Genomic DNA, 25,922 nt, shown 5'->3' on the forward strand with positions numbered 1-25,922 from the left:
TGTCAGCGGTGGAGCACTCCTCTTTCAGTGTCAGCGGTAGAGCACTCCTCTTTCAGTGTCAGCGGTGGAGCACTCCTCTTTCAGTGTCAGCGGTAGAGTACTCCTCTTTCAGTGTCAGCGGTGGAGCACTCCTCTTTCAGTGTCAGCGGTGGAGCACTCCTCCTCTTTCAGTGTCAACGGTAGAGCACTCCTCTTTCAGTGTCAACGGTAGAGCACTCCTCCTCTTTCAGTGTCAACGGTAGAGCACTCCTCCTCTTTCAGTGTCAACGGTAGAGCACTCCTCTTTCAGTGTCAGCGGTGGAGCACTCCTCTTTCAGTGTCAGCGGTGGAGCACTCCTCTTTCAGTGTCAGCGGTAGAGCACTCCTCTTTCTTCTTCTTTCTTTCTGGCTGGCCTGAACTCAGAGGTCTGCCTGCCTCTGCCCCCTGCCTGCTGCGCCACCACGCCCAGCTCAATTATTACTCTGATTCGGATTTTATTTTCTATACTAAAGGGCCAAGGGACCAGTGAGATGGCTATTCATACACATGTGGGTGCTGGGAATTGAACCTGGGTCCTCTCCTGGAGCAGTGAGTGCTCTCAACCACTGAGACTCCATTCTCAACTCCCCAGCCCTGGCCACTGTTTCTCACTGCAACTTGTTAGCTATTCTCACTAAGTCTTCCTGTTATGGGTACCACATTTTAGAAGACAAATGCACAGTGAGAGCTTTTATTTGTCATTCTATTTAATGGAAATGCCACTCTCGTGAGACATGATTTAAATTCTCTTTGCTCATCACACAACAGCCCCTCGGATTCCAGATATCACAAAAATTCACTAGGTCCCTTACCTCCACTGGTTTCTATCCTCAGTTTGAGGTGGTTTTTGTTGTTGTTCCACATGTTATAGACATGAGGGAGAGAGAGCAGCAGGGTGATGGTACATGCTACAGCTGCACTCTAGCCTTCAAGGCAAAATTCCCTGAATCATCTTCATCTTTTTTTTTTTTTTTTTTTTCCGGTTTTTCGAGACAGGGTTTCTCTGTAGGTTTTGGTGCCTGAATCTCGCTCTGCAGACCAGGCCAGCCTTGAACTCAGAGAGATCCGCCTGGCTCTGCCTCCCCAGTGCTGGGATCAAAGGTGTGCGCCACCACCGCCCGGCTCATCTTCATCTTTTTAAAGTGACATTTATTGTGTATACAGAACTAACACCGTTAGGCTTGGTAGCAAGCACATACTGACCTCTTTCTGGCTCTCTTAGTCTTTTTTGGTTTTTTTCTTTTTTTCAAGACAGGGTTTCTCTGTGTAGCCCTGGCTATTGTGGAACTCATTCTGTAGACCAGGCTGGCCTTGAACTCAAATATTCACCTGCCTCTGCCTGGAGTGCTGGAATTACAGGTGTGTGCTGCCACAACCATCACCCAGCTCCCTTCATCTTAACACAGTCATTGTTTCTCCCCTTTTCCTTTTTGGAGACAGTCTCATGAAGCCCAGACTGCCCTCAAACTATATAGCTAAGGATGGCCCTGAACTGCTGATCCTCCTCCCTACATCTCTCAAGACCTGGGACCAAGGTGTGTATCACTATGCTTGTCTAGAGATCCTTTACATTTAAATCCTGCTTTTTTTCCCCCCCTTTTCCAAGACAGGGTTTCTCTGTGTTGCCTACCCTGGAACTCACTCTTATAGACCAGACTGGCCCCGAACTCAGAGCCTCTGCCTCCTACATGCTGGGATTAAAGGAGTGCACCACCATTGCCAGCGCATTTGAGCCTTCTAATTCCTGGTTCCTAAACTCCATTTAAGGATGGCCTATCTTGGACTAGGGCTAGGAAGCAGTGTCTTGGCGAGGATGAGCCATAGAGGAAACACCTCCTTACCGAGACTGGATGAGGAGCAGGGACTTGAGTGCAGTTCCTAACCAGGAGTCCGTGAGCACCTCGATCTCGGCTCGCAGTCTCTGCAGGGCTTCCTTCCTCTGGGGGCTGAGGAGGCCTTGGGAGAAAAGCAGACACACTGTAATCTGACAACAGAAACTTGCCATGAGGGGCAATTTGATAGACAGCATGATGGGGTTTGGAATCACCGTGGAAACCAATCTCTGGTCAGGTCTGTGAGGGAGCATCAAATCAGGTTACTGAGGTGGGCTGGGGTCCTGGACTGAATACAAAGGAGAAAGCAGCTGAGCACAAGTCCTCTTGGCTGTTTCCTGGCTGTGGACTCGATGTGACCAGCTGCCCTCTCCTCCTGCCACTGGAACTTCTGGAACTGTGACACCAACCCTTCCTTCTAAGCTGTTTGTCAGGTGCTGTGCTGGAGAAGAGTAGCCAGTAGACTTGCTATTCATAGAAGCAGCAACTCCCATGAGCCCAAGATTATACGTTCTCATGTTTTAAAAACTTTAAGAATGGTGCTACTCAAATGTGACTCCTCACCAAAATCTTTTCTCTCCTATGGGCACACCACAACAAGGTCAGCTGACATAAACATCACAGTGAGGTTCTGGTACAAGCTCTGCTTCCACCGCACAGGAACCTGCCAGTCAGGATTCCAGGGGAAGGACCAATCCCTGCACCTTTTCCTTCTGAAACCACTCCAGCCGACAGCATACTATATACTGCTCTCGGAGACTAGATTAACTGGGCATAAAACGTAGCAGGTCTCATACAGAAGCCCACTGTCAGACACTCTGAATTACAATATTCAAAGAACAAGGGTGACTTGGAATTATAAAAAGTTCTGCATTACAGGGAGGTGTTACTTTTTTTTTTTTTTAAAGGCAGTCTTAGTGTATGTAACCCTGGCTGTCCTGGAACTTACTATGTAGACCAGGCAGGTGGGCCTTGAACTCAGAGATCCACCTGCCTCAGCCTCCCTAGTGCTGGCATTAAATGTATGTGCCACATGTCTGGCTGGTAGCACTTTTTATATGTTCTCCCAATTAGGCTCAGGAGACCCATGGTGTGCTGTATCATTTTCTCCAGGAAATGAGGTCTAGTCAGTAGGCAGGAAAGGATTAGAGATTCAGGCTTAGGGGAGGGTGTGGTAGAATATTGTTTTAAGGTATGTTACTTTGTTTATGTTACATTTGTTTAACTCTGTGAAGCTGTCTAACACACCTGATGGTCCAATAAAGAGATGAACAGCCAATAGGGAGGCAGGAGAAAGGATAGGCGGGGCTGGGAGGCAGAGAGGATAAGTAAGAGAAATCTGGGAGGCGTAGCACAGCCAGAAGGAGGAAGACATCAGGGGCTGTCCACCCAGCCAGCTACAGAATAATAGTGAAAGTAAGATTACAGAAGAAAAGGAAAAAGCCCAGAGGCAAAAGGTAACCGGGGTAATTTAAGAAAAGCTGGCTAGAAACAAGCCAAGCTAAGGCCAGGCATTTATAATTAAGAATAAGCCTCTGTGTGTGATTTATTTGGATGGCAGGCCCCCCAAAAGAATAAAAAATAACAACAGGAGGGGGAGGTTCTGAAAAAAGAAATTTGATTTCTGAGATCTAGAAGCCCAAGATTTTATTTACTATCAGGGCTGTCACAAGACAACCCAACTGAACTTCAAAGTCCTGTCTCTGCTTTCAGTCACAGACTGGGTGACATGGCAGAGCCCCTTCCTGGGTAATCTACTCAAGGACTAAACTTCATGCAGCACTGTGTGCAGTCTTTTTTGAGAGTGATGGCTCATAGTTGTAAATAATTTTCTTATAAGCGCACATCACTAGTAAAGGAACTACAAGATTGGAAAATGCACTGACCTAAAGTCAGGGAATAGGGCCAGCCTACTACCTTGCCATGTGACTGTGTTATGCTATGCTAGACCCTATGATGGGTGTTTCTCAACTGCCAAATGAGGTATTTAGAGTAGATTTCGAATGTCTCTTCTATTTTGAACAATCCATGACTAATTAGTTCTGAATAACAGAATTTTAGGCACACTACCACCTACAACATTTCTGGGCAGGTAAAATTTCCAAGGCCTTTCACATGACAGTGCCCGGACACTGCCTCTATAATCCCAGGCCTATGTCCCAGCCAGTGCAGTAACTGTTTGACTTGCCATGATGGGTACAGATATCTGCTATTCAAACTATGGCAGTCTATTAATTAGTACCAATTAACTAGTCAATTAATTAGTATTTGTAACTCAAAAATAAAAAACACTGCTTCAAATGTAATATATTGAGGTGGTATGGTGAGGGCATGTCTAGCATCCCAGTACTAGGGAGCAAGTTCAAGGATAGGCTGGGCTAGATAACAAGACCGTCTCAACACCCTACCAACCAACCAACCAGTCAACCAACCAATAATCTGTGGAACATATTACAGTTTAGATTTTACCTATTCCCCAAAAGCTAGTGTAATGAAGGCTTGTCCTCACTACAAGTGCTTTTTGTTTGTTTGTTTTCAAGACAGGGTTTCTCCCTGTAGTTTTGGTGCCTGTCCTGGATCTCGACTAGGCTGGCCTCGCACTCACAGAGATCCGCCTGGCTCTGCCTCCCCAGTGCTGGGATTAAAGGTGTGCACCACCACCGCCCGGCCCCACTGCAGGTGCTTTAATGGGATATTAGGAACCAAGCTACCTTCTCCCCTCTTCTCTCTTTCCCCTTCCCCTCTCTCTGTTGCAGTGAGGTGGCCAGCCTCTCCCTGCCACGATGTTCTGATTTGCCACAAGCCCAAGATAACAGGGCCAAATGACCAATAAAACAAATAAATCCTAACTCCTTCCTGCTCTTAAACTCATCATTTCAGGTGTTCTGTCACAGCAATGATGTTGACTAGCAGCACATTTTCTTTACAAACAGATACTTGTCTAAAGAAAATAGCATAGGGGCTGGAGAGATGGCTCAGAGGTTAAGAGCACTGGCTGTTCTTCCAGAGGTCCTGAGTTCAATTCCCAGCACCCACATGGTGGCTCACAACCATCTACAATGAGATCTGGTGCCCTCTTCTGGCCTGAAGGGATACATGCAAGCAGAACAATGTATACATAATAAATAAATAAAATCTTTAAAAAAAAATAGCCTAATGGTCCAACATCACGTTAGGAGGAATTAGGAATGCAGTGCTTCTACTGAAATCCCCATCCTAATAGCCATCAATGGTACAGAGCCTCAACTATCAGTTCCCATTCTTTAAATTTTAATTTTTGTTTGTTTGTTTGTTTGGTTTTTATGAGACAGGGTTTCTCTGTGTAGCTTTGAGCCTTTCCTGGAACTCACTTGGTAGCCCAGGCTGGCCTCGAACTCACAGAGATCCGCCTGGCTCTGCCTCCCGAGTGCTGGGATTAAAGGCATGCACCACCACTGCCCGGCTTAAATTTTAATTTTTAAATTGATTTTTATTTTATTTGTATGCTTTGTTTGCATGTATCTATATGTATAGCATGCACACCTGGTGCCCGAAGAGGTCAGAAGAGGGCATCAATCCATTGGAACTGGAGTTACAGATAGTTGAGAGCCACTGTGTGGGTGCTGGGGACTGAACCTGGGCTCTCTGCAGAAGTAGCCAGCACTCTCAACTGCTGAGTCTTTTTCTGACCTTTCATGCCTTTCACCATCATCTTCCATTCTAATGGCCACCAGTGGTGTAGATTCTCCAAAGGGTTTCAATTATATCTGTTTGTTTGTTTTGCTTTTTTTAATACAGAATTAACACGGCATAAATTCCTAAGAAGTTGCAAGGGGGATTTAAGGCACTCTTGGAAAGGAATGCAGGAAAGCATTGAGAAAAAGGTTCAGACTGGCTGTCCACACTTACCACCCACATTGCTTTTATGCTTGTCATAGATTTCTCTCACTTTTCGATAGCGGAAGGCCAGCTTCCTCATCCAGTCCACACCTCCCTGAACGCCCACCGATGAACCGTGGCCACCACTGCCTCCTGAACCACTGAAACCATCTGTTGAGAAACTATAGTTGCTGCAAAGACAGAGGACAATGAAAAATTAAAATTCATACCTACAGGCTTGAGATTCTGTGGTCTGTTCTTTGTGTCTAATAAACAAAGCTAATGCTGTAACAGTCTTCTCACAGATATTTGTTGTTTTTGTTTTGAGAAAAAGCTTTATGTAGCCTAGGCTGGTTTCAACTTCACTAGGTAGATGAGGCTGGACTTGCACTCCCCATCCTCCTTTCTCTACCTCCCAAGGGCTGGAACAGCAGGTGTGAACCACCATGCATGTCTGGCCTCTCTTTACCTTCTCAGGACAGAATGATGGTGACCACTGAGAGGAAGACAACCTAAGCACCAGCACTCCCTAGAGGCCGACCTGAGATACAACACTGTTTTCACTAGTGACCAAATACTATAGAGTGAAAAAAAAGAATATACAACTATGTAAATATAAAGACAGCTTTGTAAAAAGGAGAAATAGAACTAGCCATGGTGGCTCACATCTGTAATCCCAGCATTTGGGAGACTCCGTTTAGAGGATCATAAATGTAAGGTCAGATGGGCTACATAACAAGTTCCAGAGCAGTGTAGGCTAGACTTTTTTTTTCAAAAACCCAAACATGTCAAAATAGGGTTCAATACATTAAGTGTAAGATTCTATACTAAAAAAGCTGCCAAGAAGCCAGGATGTGGTGGTATATTGTACCAGGCTTTTTCTTTTTGGTCAACCAGCTCCCAAATCATGACACAGGGACTTCTTATTAACAGTTCTGAATGTCTGGCTAGTACAGCTGGTTGAGCATGAGACTCGTAATATTGGTTGTTGGTTCAAGCCCCACATTGGGTGCCAAAATGTATCAGGTTTTTTCATTCTGGTCACCAACCAGCTCCCAAATCATGACACAGACTTCATTAGTTTTGAATGCTTGGCCTAGCTTAGGCATGTTTCTGTGGTCAGCTCTTTTAACTTAACCTGTTTCTCTTTATCTACCTTTTGCCTTGGGCTTATTACCTTCCTTACTTCTGTGTATCTTACTTTCACTGCTTCTCTATGTCTGTCTGTCTGGCCTGGGGTGTCTCCTTTGTTCTCTTCCTCCTCCTCGTTCTTTCTCCTGAGCCTAAATTTCTCCTCTATTTATTCTCTCTGTCTGCCAGTCTATCCTTTTCCTGCCTCTACTGGCCATTCTGCTTTTTATTAGACCAATCAGGTACCTTAGGCAGGCAAGGTGAAACAAATGCAGCACATCTTTACATAACTAAACAAATGTAGCAAAAACAAAAGTAACACACCTTTACACAGTTGAATTAATATTCTGCAGCATAAACAAATGTAACACACCTTTGCCTAGTTAAAATAATATTCTACAACAGCACATGCCTTTAATCCCAGCAAGAGGCAGGTGGATCTGAGTTCAAGGACACCCAGGGCTACATAGAGAAACCCTGTCTCAAAAAAAGTAAAACAAATAAAGCTGCTAAGACATAAAATGGGAAATCTGATCATTCACACATATAAGAGAAAACAAACAAACAAATAAATGTATAAGCAAACAGGCCATAAATAGCTCGAGAGGAGGCTTTCCTAAAGAGACAAATGGAGCCTCAGCCGTTAAAGCACAACACACAAGCGTGACTGCTGCTCTGCAGGGAGGGCTTCCTTCTTAGTGCTGCATGGACAGGTGTCTCTAGCTCTGCTATGCCGTTAAGAATTACAGATGAGCTGCGTGTGGTGTTACACGCCTTTAATCCCAGAACTTGGAAGGCAGAGGCAGGTGAATCTGTGAGTTCGAGGCCAGCCTGGTCTACAGAGCGAGATTCAGGACAGGTTCCAAAACTACACAGAGAAACCTTGTCTCAAAAAAACGAAACTACAAGCCATAGATGAAATGCTTAATTTTAGGGAAGAACATTTTACCTATGAAAAAGGATAAAACATTAAAACAAATTAACATGAAAAGATAGGGCTGGAGAGATGGCTCAGCAGTTAAGAGCACTGACTGCTCTACCAGAGGACCTAGGTTCAACTCCCAGCACCCACATGGCAGCTGACAACTGTCTGTAACTCTAGTTTCAGGGGAAACTTCCCATGGCAAAACACTAATGCACGTAAAATAAAAAAATAAAGTGATTTAAAAAAGGAGGGGGGGCCTGGAGAGGTGGCTCAGAGGTTAAGAGCACTGATTGCTCTTCCAGAGGTCCTGAGTTCAATTCTGAGCAACCACATGGTGACTCACAACCATCCTATAATGATGTCTGGTGCCCTCTTCTGGCCTGCAACACTGTATACTTAAAAAGTAAAACTTAAAAAAAGAAGAAAAGAAAAGATAGGATAGTTTTTTCTTCTAAAGTCTTTAAATGTTTGGGAACTTGCACTGGGCCAGGGCCATTGAAATGGCTCAGCAAGTAAACGTGCTTTCCACCCATGCTTGGTGACCCGAATGAATCATCACATACTAAGTAAAGGTAGAAGGAGAGAACTGAGTCCACAAAGTTGTTCTCTGACCTCCACAAGCATGCATGCACGCACGCATGCATGCACACATGCATCTATATATGCAACGGTAAGCAATACTATCTATTTTTAAAAGACCAGAAGAAAGAGTTGCTAACAGAGGAATGAGGAGACTGAGCTGCCAACGGGACTGCCCTGGCTTGGTTCTCACTGCAATAAGACAGCTAAGACTACTGTTCACAGGGTTATTCCTGACACCCCCAAACTTCCACAATTACTGAGCAAAAGGCCTGAGGCTTATATGCAATTAGGACTGCCCAGTCTAGAAGCATGCTTTCCCCTGACAGAAAATCTAGGTAAAGGGAAACCAGCAGCAGCAAGCAGTATACTCTTCACTCTGAGATGCTGGTTCATCATCTAGTATCCCTCCCTGATATTTCTTGAGGTCTTGGTCAAACGCTACACGACTGAGGCTCTCTAACGGTGGTGACCTGCTCCCTATACAGATCATTACCACTTCTCTTCCTTCTCTGCTTCCCATCACTTTTATATCACTGCCTCATAATGTCATGGTTAATTACACTGGTTTCTGACTCTTCTAACAATAGACAGTGAGCGTTTTTATCTTTCTCTTCCTCTGAACTCCGTATTTTGCACATACTGGACGTACTGATGTTCAAGGCATCACTGTGTTTACCACACCTCAAATCCTGGCCATTGTCATCAGAAGCCACATCTTCCACATGCACCTGGTCACACTCCTGTTAGAAGACAAAATACACTATTTCACTCCAGGGAACAGAAGTGTATTATTACTCCATGACACACTATAAAGGACCACACATAATGGCAGGATGATGCAATACTTCATAGTCTGTCTAGCATGTGGACCTCCCCATTGTTGAAGGACTTGAAGACCTGATATACAGCAGATCGTCTTTAAGAAACCTCCCTTAACAGTTCCATCACTCAGTTCTGCTCTTCCCACAACAGTTCATGTCCCCAGGTGAAGGGACCACCACAGCCCCTCTTCACACTGCCCAGTGCCTCTATGTTCTCTATTACACTGTAAATTCTACTATAACATAGGCTGCAGGACTTATACCTCCTCTGCATCATTTAAGATTTATTTTATTTTATTTTTTCGAGACAAGGTTTCTCTGTGTAGCCCTTGCTGTCCTGGAATTCATTCTGTAGACTAGGCTAGCCTCGAACTCAGAGATCTGCCTCGGCCTCCAAGTGTTAGGATTACAGACGTGCCCCACCACAGCCCGGCTGATTTATTTATTTTTTTATGTGTATGTGTGTGTCTGTAGATGTACATGTGCAAACTACAAACAGAAGCAAGAAGGAGGTCAGATCTCCTGGGTCTAGAGTTACAGGCAGTTGTGAGCTACTTGGCCTAGGCGCTGGGAACTGAACCCAGGTCCTCAGAAGAGCAGTGAGTGTTCTTAATCACTGAGCCCTGTCTCCAGCCCTCAATGTACCATCTTCATCTAATCCAATGTCTTTATGTAGCATGGACCCAATTAATTGGTTTTTGTTTTGTTTTGTTTTGTTTTTTTGATTTTTTTTTTTTTTAAGGACAGGGTTTCTCTTTGTAGTCTGGTCTGTCCTGGAATTCACTCTGTAAACCAAGCTGACCTCAATCTCAGAGATGTCTGCCTCAATCTCCCAAGTGCTGAGATTAAAGGCTTACACACCACTGTCCTGATTGTATACAATTAATTTTTGTAGATGAAACAGATGCTGGTAAAGTATGGTATCAGAAGAGAACCAGCTGCTCTTCCAGAGGTCCTGAGTTCAATTGCTGGCAACCACGTGGTGTCTTACAACCATCTATAATAGATCTGATGCCGTCTTCTGGCATGCAGGTGTACATGCAGATAGAGCATTCAATACACAAATCTTAAAAACAAAACAAAAACAGAAGAGCTGGAACAGAAATGCCTACCTACACTATAAGCCTAAGCACAGGCCATCCAAGTCAACGCTTAGATCTAGAACTTGTATTCTAAAGGGGGGAACACGGTTTTCTCAGGGTCCTACACTGGTGAGTGGTAGAATGAGACTAGAAGGAGCGTAACTGGCTGCTGTTTCCCCTGACACCAGAGGGCACCTATACCAGAGTCCTCTGGGGAAGGGGTTAAGAATGCATTTTCTCAGGTCCATGACAGACTTACTGGGACTTCTGGAACTGAAGTCTTAAAATCTCCAATTTTAGGACACTCCCCAGGGATTCTTATGCCCCCTAAAGTTGAGAACTACTGATCTGGGGGGCAGGAACACATTCAGGTCAAATTCTTCCAGTACTTTCAGTCCTGAGTGCAGACTATGTCTAGAAAATCATTACAAATACAATTTGGGAATAATTATTGCCACACAGTCGGTTTTCAACTAATGTTTTCAACTGATGAAAAACTACGCTGTCCCAACATGTCAACACGTGAAGCTGAGGGAAGATGGAAGCATTGTAGAGCTTAGGTCAGAGCACTGGAGTTAGAGCCAGAATAATCTGATGAAAAACTACGCTGTCCCAACATGTCAACATGTGAAGCTGAGGGAAGATGGAAGCATTGTAGAGCTTAGGTCAGAGCACTGGAGTTAGAGCCAGAATAATCTGATTTGCTGGAGAACAGTCTGTATTTAAAAAGAACAGGCTTACTTTGTGTTTGTAAGATGTTCTTTTACTTGAGAATTACTGTTTTTAAAAGTGAGGTAATATATGCAGCACACAGTGTGGCGTGTAAAGGCATGAAGTAAAAACACCGGCTCCCTGTCCTCTTCTGTCCTGTTTCCCGGTACCCACTCCTCTGGCCGGAACAACTATCACCAGTCTCTTCAACAGGGATGATGGCTCAAGCCCGGGATGGGACATGACTTTCCCAGCCCAAGACTCCCACTCCGCACTTCTCCCACTCTGGATCCTGTCATCTGTTGAACCATGTTCACTTCTCAGGGAAACTCGAAAAGCCAAGCCGAGAGTTTTCACCACGTAGTCTCCGCTTGTTCTACTCTCCTAGCCCCCATCATAAAACAGTGAGTACACAGAGCTTCACTTACACACACATGGGTAATACACATGTAGAGAGCTACAGTCAGAGCCAGGTGTGGGAGTGTATGCCTGTAATGGCAGCACTCAGGTAGCTGAGGCAAAAGGATTTTAAGTTTAAAGCCATCCTGGGTTCTACAGACTTAGGCCTTGTCTCAAAAACCTCCAAGCCAAAAACAAGCAAACAAAACAAAACAAAACAAAAAATTCAAAACCAAACAAAAAATATTAAAAGTTTCTATAAGAAAACACAGAAGAATATCTTTGCCAGTTGAAAGTAGGCAAATATACTTTAAACAAGAGCCAGAAACATTTTAATATAAGAAAAATGTAATAGTAAATGATACTTCATTAAAACTAAGAAATTATGGATTTCCAAAAGGCATGCAAATTATTTAAAGAAAATATTTATACTGCATATATGATACTGCATAAATGATCTGTGTCATATAATGACCTTTGACAAATTACATTGAAAAGAAAAAATAGTCAATTAAAGTGGACCAAAAAACATCTAATAGCAACAAGTTACAGTAATCATCTATCAATGAGAGACGAAGGAACCAAAAGGGTAATTTTTTTTTTTTTTTTTTTTTTTTTAAAAAAAAGGTAAAATTAGGCCGGGCGGTGGTGGCACACGCCTTTAATCCCAGCACTCGGGAGGCAGAGCCAGGCGGATCTCTGTGAGTTTGAGGCCAGCCTGGGCTACCAGTGAGTTCCAGGAAAGGCGCAAAGCTACACAGAGAAACCCTGTCTCGAAAAACCAAAAAAAAAAAAAAGGTAAAATTAAATAGTCAAGATATAATCAAGAAGCTGGGCATAGGGACTGGACACGGCTCAGAGACCAAGCTGCTCTTCCAGAGGGGCTGGTTTGTTTCCCACAACCCATAGGGCAGTTGTAATGCCAGTCCCAGGGGAGCTGATGCCTCTTCTGGCCTCCGTTTTATGCTTGGACACAAACATGAATAGAAAACACCCATACACACTTTAAAAAAAAAAAAAGAGAAAAAAGGAAGGAATTTTTTTTTTTTTTTTTTTTTTTTTAAAGCAGCAGAAGCAGTAGCAGGCTATGCTGGCGCACGCCTTTAATCCCAGCACTCAGGAGGCAGAGGCAAGTGGAGCTCTTGTTAGTTCAAGGCCAGCCTGGGCTACAGTTTCAGGCCTGCTAGAGCTCCATAGTGAGTCGGCTCATACAAAACAAAACAAACAAAACCAATTATGAGTAGAAATGATGAGACCCTTTATATATTATTTAAATTTAACATATTAGATCACTGACTTTTATATTAGTGTTCCTGTACTTTACTCCCGAATAAAGTAACCAAGACAAATATAAATTTTTATTTTATTTTTTGGAGACAGGTCTTGAACCCATGATCTTCCTTCCTCAGCCTCCTAATTGCTGGGGTGATAGGTGTGTGTCACCAGACCTGCCTCGGGGGACAGGTTCTGAGAAACCTTTCTTATACTTTCTTTCCTAGTGCCATTCTTTGTATTAACTCCTGTGCTTAAAAATCTACGTTTAAAAGTATCTTTTAAACTCTTCCAACAAACTCTAACTTGGCCTAGCTCAGCTGGTAGAATGGTTGCCTAACACACACAAACCCCTCTCTCTGTTCTTCCCCCAACACTGCATAAACCCCCTGCATGGTGGCACACCTGTAATTCTAGCACAGGAGGTAGAGGCAAGAGAATCACAAGTTCAAGGTCATCTTCAACAGTGAGTTTGAGGCCTGTGTGATCTACATGGGACCCCCGTCTCAAAACAAAATGAGACAAAACATCACGTCTCCAACTCTCCTAAAAAAACGAAACAAAATCAACTAAGTCTAAAGTAGCTCTACTGAGATCTGGTGATAACCATGACACTGTTCTTCCCAAGACAGAGGCCCGTGGTGTTCTGTTAGCATAACCTTCCCACCGTCTTATCTAATCTCCCACCTACTAAATCAAGCCCAGGCACGAACAATTACAGAACAAAACACCTCACAGAAGCAGAAAAACAATTTAAACCACTTACCTCTAAGTCATTGAAAAACAGATGTGTATCAGCCACTTCAAAAATCATTTCTTCCATTGTTAACCCTGAGCCAATTACTACTGTTGGGTCCTGGAACAAAAAAAGGAGTAAGAAGAGTGCTCGATGCAGTACTCACAGCACTGGTTCTGACTTTTAGACATTTCAAAACTATTCTGAGCCTAGTCTAACACAATACCAGTCACACAGTACTTAAATCTTACTGATGCAACTTCACTCACATTTATAAGAACCTGGGATTACAGAATACAGAGGCTATGGACAGTTATTAATAAAAATGTCAAGATTTCAGCCGGGCGGTGGTGGCGCACGCCTTTAATCCCAGCACTCGGGAGGCAGAGCCAGGCGGATCTCTGTGAGTTCGAGGCCAGCCTGGGCTACCAAGTGAGTTCCAGGAAAAGGCGCAAAGCTACACAGAGAAACCCTGTCTCGAAAAAACCAAAAAAAAAAAAAAAAAAAAAAAAAAAAAGTCAAGATTTCAATTTTAGAAACCAGTATTTTCATAAAAGGGAAATTATAACAATGATTAAAATACTGCTACTGTAATGTGCACAATCCCTTTTCTGCTCCTACAACACGTGGAACACTAGACACCTAACAATCCTACCAGCCAGGAAGTAAAGAAGGCCAGAGTCAAAGTATGTGCAGGGCAACCAATGAGGTTGCTTTAAAATGAAGCATCAGAGCCGGGCGGTGGTGGCGCACGCCTTTCATCCCAGCACTCGGGAGGCAGAGCCAGGCGGATCTCTGTGAGTTCGAGGCCAGCCTGGTCTCCAGAGCAAGTTCCAGGAAAGGCGCAAAGCTACACAGAGAAACCCTGTCTTGAAAAACAAAACAAAAACAAAAAAAAAAAAAAAAAAAAAAAAAGTAGCATCAGTCTTCACTTAGAGCGTATTTTCCTAAGGGATTTAGGGATGTAGTTTTGGAGCTTCTGTCCACTGGCCAGGCTCTGAAAAGTACTCAAAGAAGAGATTCCTGGCAACCCAAGATAACTGGGAGTAGCCAGACAACAAAGTTATTTTTATAATTTATAATTTATTTCTAGAAAGGAAGAAACATGATCCTGGAGATGATGTGTAGAGAAACACAGTTCTACACTCAGGAGGCTGAGGCAGGAGGACTGAGTTCCAGGACAGCCAAGGCTACACAGTGAGATTTTGTCTTAAGAGAAAAAAGAAATACACAGAGCTAACCTTCTTACAACTCATTCTTCTGCTAAAGTAATGTTTACATTGCAGATTAAACATACTGAATTTTGTTTGGTACAATTCATTTTGTAAAAAGCACATCTGCTTTATTTCTAGGGGTCGTGGCTCACACCTGTAATCTCAGCACTTAGGAGGCTTACAGGCAGTAGTATAATTGACATTTCGAGACCAGTCTGTGCTACAAGACCAAGGCACCTGATTGAGCTAGTAAAAAGCTGAATGGCCAATAGCTAGGATTTTCTACCTTAACAGTCGGGAGAGTTAGGTCAGCTGCTCATCTCGCCAGAGGAGGGAATTACAACAAAAGACTTGAATTACCTTTCCATACTTCTGAGCATAGGATCCAGTAAGAAGGGAATGAAATATGATGATGGTTTCATCCAAGTCCCAGAGAAATACCCGCTGGGGGGAGGGAGGGAGAGACAAAAATATGAGTTATCTGTCAACCACAGTGGAATAAAATGAAGAAAATAAAAAATCCACAAATATGTAGGAGTTTAGTAACACAATTTTAGATAATCAATGGTCCAAAAAAGAAATCTAAATAAAGTTAGAGATGAATGGTAGTAATTAATATAGTGTAAATAAATGCAACATAGTAACACTTACGAGACACAGTGAGCAATGCTGAAAGGGAAATTTTAAATGTAAATGCATACATTAAAAAAGAAGGAAGCAGCTGGCACGGGAGCACGCCTTTAATTCCAGCACTTGGGAAGCAGAGGCAGGGGGATCTCTGTGAGTTTGAAGCCATCTGGATTTACACAGAGAATTCCAGGCTAGCCAGGGATACCCATAGAGACCCTATTTAAAAAAAAAAACAAAAACAAAAAAAAAGCAGCTGGCACGGGAGCATGCCTGCAATCCCTGAACTGAGTGGAGACAGGGACTGTTAACTGCTGTGGCCCACCAACGCTACATATAAAGAATCCATAACAAAGGGAAGGAGGCAAAGGAAGCAGAAACCTCAAGAGCTCAGGGAAGAGCTCGTGTTTTACAGGGCTAAGGCTCTGGGTTCAATCCCCAGTCCCAGAAGAAGAAAGCTCTCAAATTACAGCCACACCCCAGTATCCATCCAAGGCCTAGAGAAGAAGGGCACACTGAAGCCAGTTACAAAGGGAGGCAATAGTGATGTAGAAAGTAGAGAGAACCAAGAGAGAACAGGGCAACAGAGAAAAGCCAACGAAAGCAACGATGGGGTCTCTGAAAACATCAACAGAGCTGACATTCACCAAGACTGACAGAGGAAAAACATCTCAAATTACTAGGACCACAAATGCAAGCGCAGACCATGCTGTGACTTCCGAGAAACCAGGACCCAGACTATGAATTCTCAACAGCTGTGTGCCAACAAGTTGGGTAACCAGGTAAAATAGTTTAATTCCTAAGAAACACACAATACAACCTAAACTGGCTTGAGAAAAAGCAGAAAATTTGGTAAAATCTACCACTGGTAAGGAGATGACGTCAATAATTTAAAACATCCCCTCACCCCCCCCCCCCCAAAAGCCTGAGATTCAGTGGCCTCACTGGTGAATTACAGCAGACATTTAAGTAAGAATTAGCATTATTCTTTCTAAATTTTCCCACAGACACACTGAAAAGGAAGGAACACTCTCTAATTCATACAGTGAAGCCAGTGTTACTCTAAGACCAGACAAGACCAGAGCATCATGGAAAGCCCCCATGAAAAACGGTGCACATATCTCAACCAAACAGTAGCAAGTGAAACTCCCCAACATATAAAAATAACTATATATCATGACTGAGTGGGATCAGTTCTTAGAATGTAAGGACGGTTCATTCAGTCCATAAAATTAATCAATGCAACGTACTAAAAGAGGAAAAACACATGATAATCTCAATTGATGCAAAAAATGCATCTGACAAAAATTCAGTGCCTTTTCATTTATAAAATATATACATATCTCAATAGGCTTGGAGTATAATGTCTTCAATACATTAAAAAAACGAAACCTGATGTTTTAATGCGATGGGTGATTTTAAAAAAAGATTAAAAATCAATCCCGCCGGGCGGTGGTGGCGCACACCTTTAATCCCAGCACTCGGGAGGCAGAGCCAGGCGGATCTCTGTGAGTTCGAGGCCAGTCTGGACTACCAAGTGAGTTCCAGGAGAGGCGCAAAGCTACACAGAGAAACCCTGTCTCGAAAAACCAAAAAACAAAAAAAAAATATCAATCCCATCGAAAATAACACTCAGGAGTAATTATTTAACCAACGAAATAAAAGATTTGCACAATACACTGAAAACCCTAAAATACTGCCGAGAATGGAAAAACATAAATATAAATATTCACAGAGGGGAAGACGATATTGCTAAAATGGCAACACCCAAGTCTATCTACAGCCTGAATCACATCCAAATCTCCTGTGTTGTTTATTTAAAATTCTTTCCTTCGGTTTATTTTTATTTTATGTGTATGGCTGTTTTGCCTGAATGTACATCTGAACACCATATGCATGCCTGGTATTCTTGGAGGTTGGAAGAAGGCATCGGGTCTCCTGGGACTAGAGTTATGGACGGCTGTGAGCCACCATGTGGGTGCTGGGAACCAAACCTTGGTTCTTAACAAGTACCCTTGACCCTAACCCACCTCTCCAGCCCCTCCACAGTGTGTGTTAAAGTTAAACTCAAGTTAAAACAGTGTTTATGTGAAACTGAACTTAATTATTATCAATTTAAAATAAACTGAGGTTTAAAAAAAGAAAAGAAACTTGAAAAATTCATAGGGAATCTGATGGGATCTCCAAATAGCCAAAATCACCCTGGAGAAAGAACAAAGGTGGAGAGTCACGCATTTTAATTTCAAAACACTACAAAGCTTTAGGACTCCAGGTCATGGAAAGATGTTTAATATCATTAGTCGTTAGGGAAATGCAAATAAGAACTACAGTGAGATGTCACTTTACACCCAACAGGGGAGCTTTCATTTTAAAAGGGGAGGGGCTGGGTGTATCACTGTGAGTTCCAGGCTTGCCTAATTTACATAGTAAGTTCCAAGACAGCCTGAGCAATGAGGAGAGACCCTGTCTCAACACCACCACCACCACCTCCACCACCTCCACCACCACCTCCACCACCAACCACCACCACCAACCACCACCTCCACCACCACCACCAACCACCACCACCACCACCACCACCACCACCACCACCACCACCACCACCACCACCACCACCACCACCACCTACACCACCTCCACCACCACCACCCCACCTCCACCACCACCACCACCACCACCACCACCACCACCACCACCACCACCTACACCACCACCACCACCTCCACCACCACCACCACCACCACCACCACCACCACCACCACCACCACCTCCACCACCACCCCACCACCTCCACCACCACCCCACCACCACCCCACCACCACCTCCACCACCTCCACCACCACCACCACCTCCACCCCACCTCCACCACTACCACCACCCCACCTCCACCACCACCACCACCACCTCCACCACCACCTCCACCACCACCACCACCACCACCACCACCACCACCACCACCACCACCACCTCCACCACCACCACCACCACCACCACCACCACCACCACCACCACCACCACCACCTAAAATACAATTTAAAAAGGGGAGAGGAGAAATATCAAACATTGATGAGAATCTGGCTAATGGCAGGAATGTAAAAGTGTAAAAGATCTGGAGACTCCTCAAAAAGCTGAACACAGAATAAGATCTAGCAATTTCCACTCCTCTGGATAAAGAACTCAAGAAGTATAGTATGAAGTACTCAAAGCCTCATTATTCACATTGGTCTAAAAGTGAAGTGTCCTTCAACAGATACAAGATAAGCAAGATGCAATACGCCATTGAAAGAATGAAATTATGATCCATGCTGCAACAGATGAATCCCCAAAGCATTCCACTAGTGAAATGAGCCTGACAAATGGAAACAGACTGTCCGTTCACAGTGAGATGTATCCAGACAGGCAAATTCACAGTAGCAGAGGCAGAACAGTTGCTGTCATGAGCTGGGAAAGAGTATGAGGAGCTACCGTTTAAAAGGTACCCAGGCTGTTTAGGACTACGAAAAGGTTCTGAACACAGGGCAGAGGGGCTCATGCCTGTCACCTCAGCACTTAGGAGTATGGGGCAGGATTGCCCAGGAGTTCAAGGCAAGAGCAAGACTGCCTCAAACAAAGAAAAACGAACACGAAAATGTTCCAGAAATGGTGGCTAATAAATTTAATAACACTGGATTATGCTCTTAAAATGGTAACGTTGGGGCTGCTGGTGTAGAGGTTTTGACTCCTAGCACCCATGTGGGCTCACAACTGTCTCTAATTCCAGTCTCAGGGGACCAGACAACCTCTTCTGCCCTCTGTAGACACCAGGTATGCTCATGGTATACAGACATACATGCAGGCAAAACACCCACACATAAAAAAAGAAAAAAAAATCACTCATACACATAAAAATTTTCAAATTGTAACAAACAGTAAAGTCCTTTAAAAAGCTTTCTTTAGGTGGAGTCTCAGGCAACTCATGCAGCCAAAGGTGACCTTGATCTCCTGATGCTGCCTTCCGAATTCATGGGACTACAGGTGTGTACTATATCCAGCAAAAACGGTATAGTTTTGCATCATATACTCTTTGATACAAATTTTAAAAAAGAGAGTTGTCCATTTTTCCTAAGAATGATATCAGAATGTTAGTTTCCTGCTGTGGGATGTTCTGTATGGCAAATGTTTTGCTCTGATTGGTTAGTAAATAAAACACTGATTGGCCAGTAGTCAGACAGGAGGAAGTATAGGCAGGACAAGGACGAGAAGAATTCTGGGAAGTGGAAGGCTGAGTGAGAGAGACAGTGCCAGCCGCCACGATGACAAGCAGCATGTGAAGATGCCAGTAAGCCACGAGCCACGTGGCAAGGTGTAGATTAATGGAGATGGATTAATTTAAGCTGTAAGAACAGTTAGCAAGAAGCCTGCCACGGCCATACAGTTTGTAAGCAATATAAGTCTCTGTGTTTACTTGATCAGGTCTGAGAGGCTGTGGGACTGGCAGGTGAGAGAGATTTGTCTTGACTGTGGGCCAGGCAGGAAAACTCTAGCTACAGTTTCCCTATTTCTTACTGGGTTTGCACCCCAGAAATGAAGAGGAAGACAGATTCTATAGAGCAGTTTCAATTTACTTGTGTCAAAGAACACATTTAAATTTATCTCTTTACTTTAAATAACCACATCAAAGAAAAACTAAAACCACAAAAAAAGTAATGTAACAATCTTAACATTAGAATTTTGTATGTTTTTCTATTCTTTCTAACCATAACTGAAATCTATGACCACAGGAAGTGCCCATAGTGCCCACAGCACAGCACGGGTCCCTGCACTCTCATCAAGCAGTCTCCAGATCTGTGTGTCTCACAGATCACTCACTCTATTCCTCCCACTTCCTTTGTGATTTCAATGGAAACAGGATGACATCATTCATAGCTCCCTTGGCTTCCTCCTAAGATGCAGTGTATTCTTTCTGTCCTCCATGTGGAGAAGAATTTGTCTTTCTGTTAAAATTACCCTGAATCAGAAAGGTTTTTCAGTGCTTTGGTGAAAACAGTTGGAAGGGATATATAAGTTAAGTTGTGCACATGGAAGGATTTTCTTTTACTTACTTTTTTTTTTCCTTTTGGTCAATTAAGGCCCCACCCCAGGAATTCAAGTGGATACAACATACAATAACATTATCTCTGCAAATTCCAGACATGCACTTGACAAGAAGTGAGGAAAACGGAACATGGAACTCCAGTGAGTTTCTTCACATACTTCTAATTCGCTGTCCTGGGAGGAACCGGCATCAGCTTTCCTCTTGCCCCGGTTCTTGACAGTCATATTCTTCCTGGACTGATCATCGGCATCTTTATTTGGTGTAGTCTGGGACAAAGATGGGCTTGTAGATGAGTCTGTTGAAAGGAAAAGCGTCAGCAGTCACAGGCTATGAGAATCACAGTAAGGGGAGGGGTCGGCATGAGGAGCAATAAAAAAAACAGGGTTTAAAATAAAGGAACCTGGGAAGAGAGAGAAGCCCCATACACCACAATCTGGCAGGGAGACTGAAGTAACCAGAACTGCCTACAGAGACAACATCTGCCTACATCAGTAGTTCTCAACCTTCCCATTGCTGTGATCCTTTAATACAGTTCCTCATGCTGTGGTGACCCCCAACCAAAAAATTATTTTCATTGCTACTTTATAACTGTAATTTTGCTACTGTTGTGAATTGTAATGTAAATAACTGTTTTCTGATGGTCTTAGGCAGCCCCTGTGAAAGGGTCACTGGACAACCCCAAGGGGCTATGACAGACATGTTGAGAACCACTGGCCTACAGAGACAGTATCTGCCTTCCTAAAGACATCCCCAAAGGGCAGCAAACAACAAATTATGTCTATTTAGGGCCAGAATGTATGACCTCAAGTTTAATTGTACTAGTACCCCCTCTCTTGTTCCTAAAGCTAAACAATACACCTCATGAAAAAAATCACCTTACAATTTCATTTATGAAGAAAATGGCCTTGACTAAGAGATGGCTTAGTGGATAAAAGCACTTGGTGCTTTTGAGGAGACTTGGGTTTAGTTCCCAGCACCCACATGGAAACTCAGAGCCACCTGTAACTCCAGTTCTAGGGGACCCAAAGCCTTCTTCTGACCTTCAAGGGCAGCAGAAAAGCACACAGGCACACAAAACACATACAGACATAAAACAAATCTAAAAAAAATTTTTTTAAGAGAAATAAATAAATCAGCTTTATATTTAAAAAATTATTGTTATTTTATATGAATGAGGGTTTTGCCTGAAGAGAATATCAGATCCCCTGGAACTACTAGAGTTCCAGACAGTTGTGAGCTTCCATGTGGATGCCTGGAATTGAACCCAGGTCCTCTAGAAGAACAGTCAGTGTGCTTAACTATGGAGTCATCTCTAGTCCAAAATGGAAGAACTAATCTGTAACCTTTGGGTTTATTTGTTTGTTTGTTTGTTTGTTTGTTTGTTGGAGATATGGTCTCACTCTATAGCCCAGGCTGGCCTAGAACTCACAGATATCCAACCGCCTCAGGCTCCTAAGTGTCAAAGGTGTTCGACACCACATCCACATCCAGCCTTTTTACTTAACATTTAAACATTAAATTTTAAGTTCTGTTTATTCTTTAAATTTTGTTGTAAATTGCATTTTTTGAGCAATGTAACTTAGACACAAAATCCTATCTGCAGCCATTGTAAAGTACAACTCTCTTGAGCCACAGCTTCAAGGGCTGTGTGGTCTTTCCCAAGCATTCTAGTTCCCATACTTATACTTGTAAAGCATGTACTTTCTCTCATCTACTCACTAACTTGGTTCATTCTGGCTCATTCTAGAATTCTGTAGTATAGTCAAGGATTGTTTTTTTTGCTTGTTTGTTTTGTTTTTTTAAGATTTATTTATTACATATACAGTATTGTGCCTGCAGGTCAGAAGAGGGCGCCAGATCTCATTACAGGTGGTTATTAGTCACCATGTGGTTGCTGGGAATTGAACTCAGGACCTCTGAGAGAACAGTCAGTGCTCTTAACCTCTGAGCCATCTCTCCAGCCCCAGGGATTGGGTTTTACACAAGTGAGAAGTCCCTAAGTGGAAGGGTACTCCTCGGGCTGTTGGTGGCAGTGCAGGCAGAGCCACGAGCCCCAGTGCCACTCACAGGCAGTGTCTAGACTTGCCAGTCAAATGTCAGGACTGTTGGGAAAGGACTGTAGCTGTTCTTGGACTCTTAAAGACACTTAAGAGACAGAATCTCCTGCTGAGTTCCTAGCAGCAGTCTAAGACATGCCTGGATTAAAACTGGAGCCCTGCAACCTTGAACAATACGCCCTTAGTCTAAAGAGCCCTGTCCAGTGTGTCACACTTACTGGGAGGGCAGAGTATGCACAGAAACACATCTTCTCACTGTTACCACTTTTCTGCTCTCAGCAGCTACGGATTTTTTTTTTGCTACTTTCTCATCACAGTCTGTTTGCAAAGTTTAAACTGGAAAGGGAAACCAATGGCACAGTGAAAGCAACTTAGCCCAGAACAAAACCATTTTTACCATTACTTGGAAACCTGTTGGACGAAGTGTCCTTAGTCTGGCTTTCTGTACTCACCAGAGGGAAGTCTCTGTGTGGCTGGTGCAGGTAGCACAGCACTAGGCTTCTCGGTCTGGTATGTGGTAGCTGCTAATACGGTATTCTCAGCATCACTGTTAGTCTGGCCTGTGACTCCAAAGCTGGAGCTGGGGTAGCAGGACTGGTACTGATTCTGTCCAAGAATAGTATAGGTGGGATAGTCCTGTGGGCCAAAGGGAGGAGAACAAGACTATTACAAGAGGTAGTAACACAAGAGGCTTTCTCTTCCCTATTAGTCCTAATTATTTTCCTAAAACACTGTATTCTTATTTATCTACCTACCTAGCAGTCCCAAGAAAGCAATGATTTTCAAACTGCAGAAACCTGAGTAGTACAGATGCATCATCTAAGTTGACAATGTGAGTTTGGTCCAACACTCTTCAGAAGTAAGTTATAATGTGAAAACCTAAGGACACTGTCCTCAGAAGACCACCAAGAGGAAAGCTATGAAAGAAAGGAGCCTGCACAGGGCTGCATGGAGGACAGGGAGGAATTCAATAGATACACCGGGCCACTGTGGTGGCATGTGACCTCAGCACAGGAGACAGACAGGAGGGTCAATGTAAGTTTGAGGCCAGCCTGGACTATGGCGCATCCCAGGACAGCGAAGGGTACATAGTGAGGCCCTACTTCAAAAAAACAACCCACCCACCCAAAACAAAACAGCGCCCCCTCAACCCCAAGGTAACTGTGCACTTAAGAAAGAACAAAGGCAGCAAGAGTGGGACAGTGAGACACAGAAAGTCGATCAGAGTAGGTGAACTGTAGCCAAAACAGCTGGTGGAAACAGCAGTGGTCATAGCAGTTGCTGCCGAGAAAAGTCTGAGCATGTTCAAAACAAAACAAACTCTGAAGATGCTACAGTGAGCATTTAAGCACACACGTAATGTAACAGTGATCAAGACCAAATCACGGCTGGGCATGGTGGTACACGCCTTTAATCCCAGCACTCAGGAGGCAGAAGCAGGTGGATCTCTGTGAGTTCGAGGCCAGCCTGGTCTACAAAGTGATTTCTAGGACAGCCAGGGCTACACAGGGAACTCCTGTCTTGAACAACCAAAAACCAGAAAGAAAAGAACAAAAGACTAATTGCAAACAATTAACAAGGGAATGAGTGGAGGTAGTATTTATTCACCCACAATGCTTATGAGTGCCTTTTAAGTGAGTGCCAGGGGTTTGTCTAGGCTCTGGGAACATAAAAGTCAACAAAAATAGAAAAATAAATCCCTGCCCTTTATGGAGGGCACATTCTAGTGGGGGCAGGATTAGGCTTGGGGTAAACACAGTAGGTAATGCTATAGACAGAACCATATTCCTGGGAGGATTAGCACGGAACAAGAGAAACGAGACAGCATCCAGAGAGTTCTGAGGGTGTTCAGCCAGGACTCAACAGTCTACACTATTCCTGGTTGTTTCTTCAATGGGCAAGTTGACCATGGAAAGAAGAGACAAAGTGCAAGCCAGGTGAATCACATCAAGGAGGATGCACAGATGGGGCACGGTACCTGGTTTGAGATGCTGGCCACAGCTGCTGCTGGAATATTGGCAATTGCGGATGACGAGGATATCAGGCTGGCATTTGTGCTTGAAGCTACAGGATTGAGAGTATTAGGAGACATTAACGATCACAGGTAAATGGCTTAAAGACAGGGAAAGTAATCTGTTTTAACTGAACATATCTTCGAGGAGACAAAGAATACTGGCTGAAGAGGCAAATGCTGGATGCTGGAGAGATGACTCAACAGTTAAGAGTATGGCTGCTCTTCCAAAAGACCGGGGTTCAAGCCCCAGCACCTATATGATGACTCACAATCATAAGCAACTACAGGCCTTCTTTCTGGCTTCTGCGGCACCAGGCACACATATGCTGCACAGACATAAGACAAATCGTGCACATAAAATCCACTAATAATTTTTAAAGCAAACACTTGTTTTGTTTTTGCATGCCATAGCTCAGTGAGACAGGATTAGAATCCAAACACTTGGAATGTTTGCTTCAACTCGAGTCCTCCGCTCTTTCTGGGACCAAAGTCCCAGAATGATGAATACACAATTCACAGCTCACACTGACACACCAGTGAAGTCAGAACTAAGCCAGTCTTTTCTAGAAGCTGAAGAATGATTTCCCTGCAAGTGACCTGAGAGTCAGGAGAACGCTGGTAAATCCTTTGCTCTGGTATTGTTTATGGCCATTTGTCCCATATTATGTCTTTCCGGAGTGACATATTTACTTTGAGAAATAGTTCTCCAAATTCTAAAATGCTTAGAACTGCTATATCCAAATGAAGGGTTATTAATGTGGATCAGAAAGCACTGTGAGGGCCAGCAAGATGACTCAGCAGGTAATGAATGCTGCCTGCTGCCGAGACTGAGGACCTGAGTTCGAGTCCTGGGACCCACATGGTAGAAGGAGAAATCTGGTTCCCACAAGTTGTCCTCTGATGCTTACATGTGCATTGGGGCATTCATACATGTATGTACACACACACGCACACAAAGAAATTTTAAATACCACTACGATTTGTTATTTAGACTTTATCAGTAAACCTGCAAAAACTCAGAAAATATTAAATCTAAATCTCATCTTGTCAGGTAAAAATAGACTCTATCAGAGTTACCTGGACTCTGTCTTAAGGAATGTGGACTAAGTTTTACGTCCTTTTGTAACAGACCCCATGAGGTTCTAACTAACCCAGGCTTCAGTGGCTAGCCAATAGCACAGGGCTTTCCCAGGCAGACAGGGCCATCAGGATTATGAATAAGGCACCAGTTCTGACCTCTTCTCATCATAAACACAGAGACATATTTCCTACTGCTGTCACCTTCACCAAATGTGCCACCACCAGAGAATCAAACTGACCAGCAACCAAGTCCTCCAGGGAAGCCAGTAAGAAAACCTCCACTAGGGATGGAGTGGGAGAAAGTTCAGGGGGATGAACTCAGGCCAGACCAGAACCAGGTTCCTCCCCTTCCAAAGGGCACTGTGCTGAAAGCCTGTCTAGACAAAAACAGTCACTGCTCCTGCCACAAGCTCAGCTTGCCGAAGAGCTCGGCCAGAGAACAGTTCAGATGATGTGTTCAGTGGGGTTGATAATCACCTGGAATTCCC

The 25,922-nt window shown here is 43.7% G+C and overlaps 1 protein-coding gene across 2 annotated transcripts in view; it reads right to left on the reverse strand.

Annotated features, from left to right (window-relative positions):
• Eya3 (EYA transcriptional coactivator and phosphatase 3) overlaps positions 1–25,922 on the reverse strand; it is a 91,795-nt gene that overhangs the window by 8,297 nt on the left and 57,576 nt on the right. For both annotated transcript variants that reach the window (XM_052715617.1, XM_052715616.1), the window contains 8 exons: positions 24,319–24,404; positions 22,793–22,976; positions 20,442–20,578; positions 14,943–15,026; positions 13,399–13,488; positions 9,029–9,087; positions 5,740–5,900; positions 1,861–1,975 (listed from right to left, as the gene is read on the reverse strand). In XM_052715617.1, the coding sequence (XP_052571577.1) occupies positions 1,861–1,975; positions 5,740–5,900; positions 9,029–9,087; positions 13,399–13,488; positions 14,943–15,026; positions 20,442–20,578; positions 22,793–22,976; positions 24,319–24,404 (916 nt within the window). The remainder of the gene's footprint in view (positions 1–1,860; positions 1,976–5,739; positions 5,901–9,028; positions 9,088–13,398; positions 13,489–14,942; positions 15,027–20,441; positions 20,579–22,792; positions 22,977–24,318; positions 24,405–25,922) is intronic.

The sequence above is a fragment of the Peromyscus californicus genome, unplaced genomic scaffold, assembly GCF_007827085.1.
Source record: "Peromyscus californicus insignis strain IS unplaced genomic scaffold, ASM782708v3 Scaffold_5__1_contigs__length_169319896, whole genome shotgun sequence".
NCBI classification, from domain to species: Eukaryota; Metazoa; Chordata; class Mammalia; order Rodentia; family Cricetidae; genus Peromyscus; species Peromyscus californicus.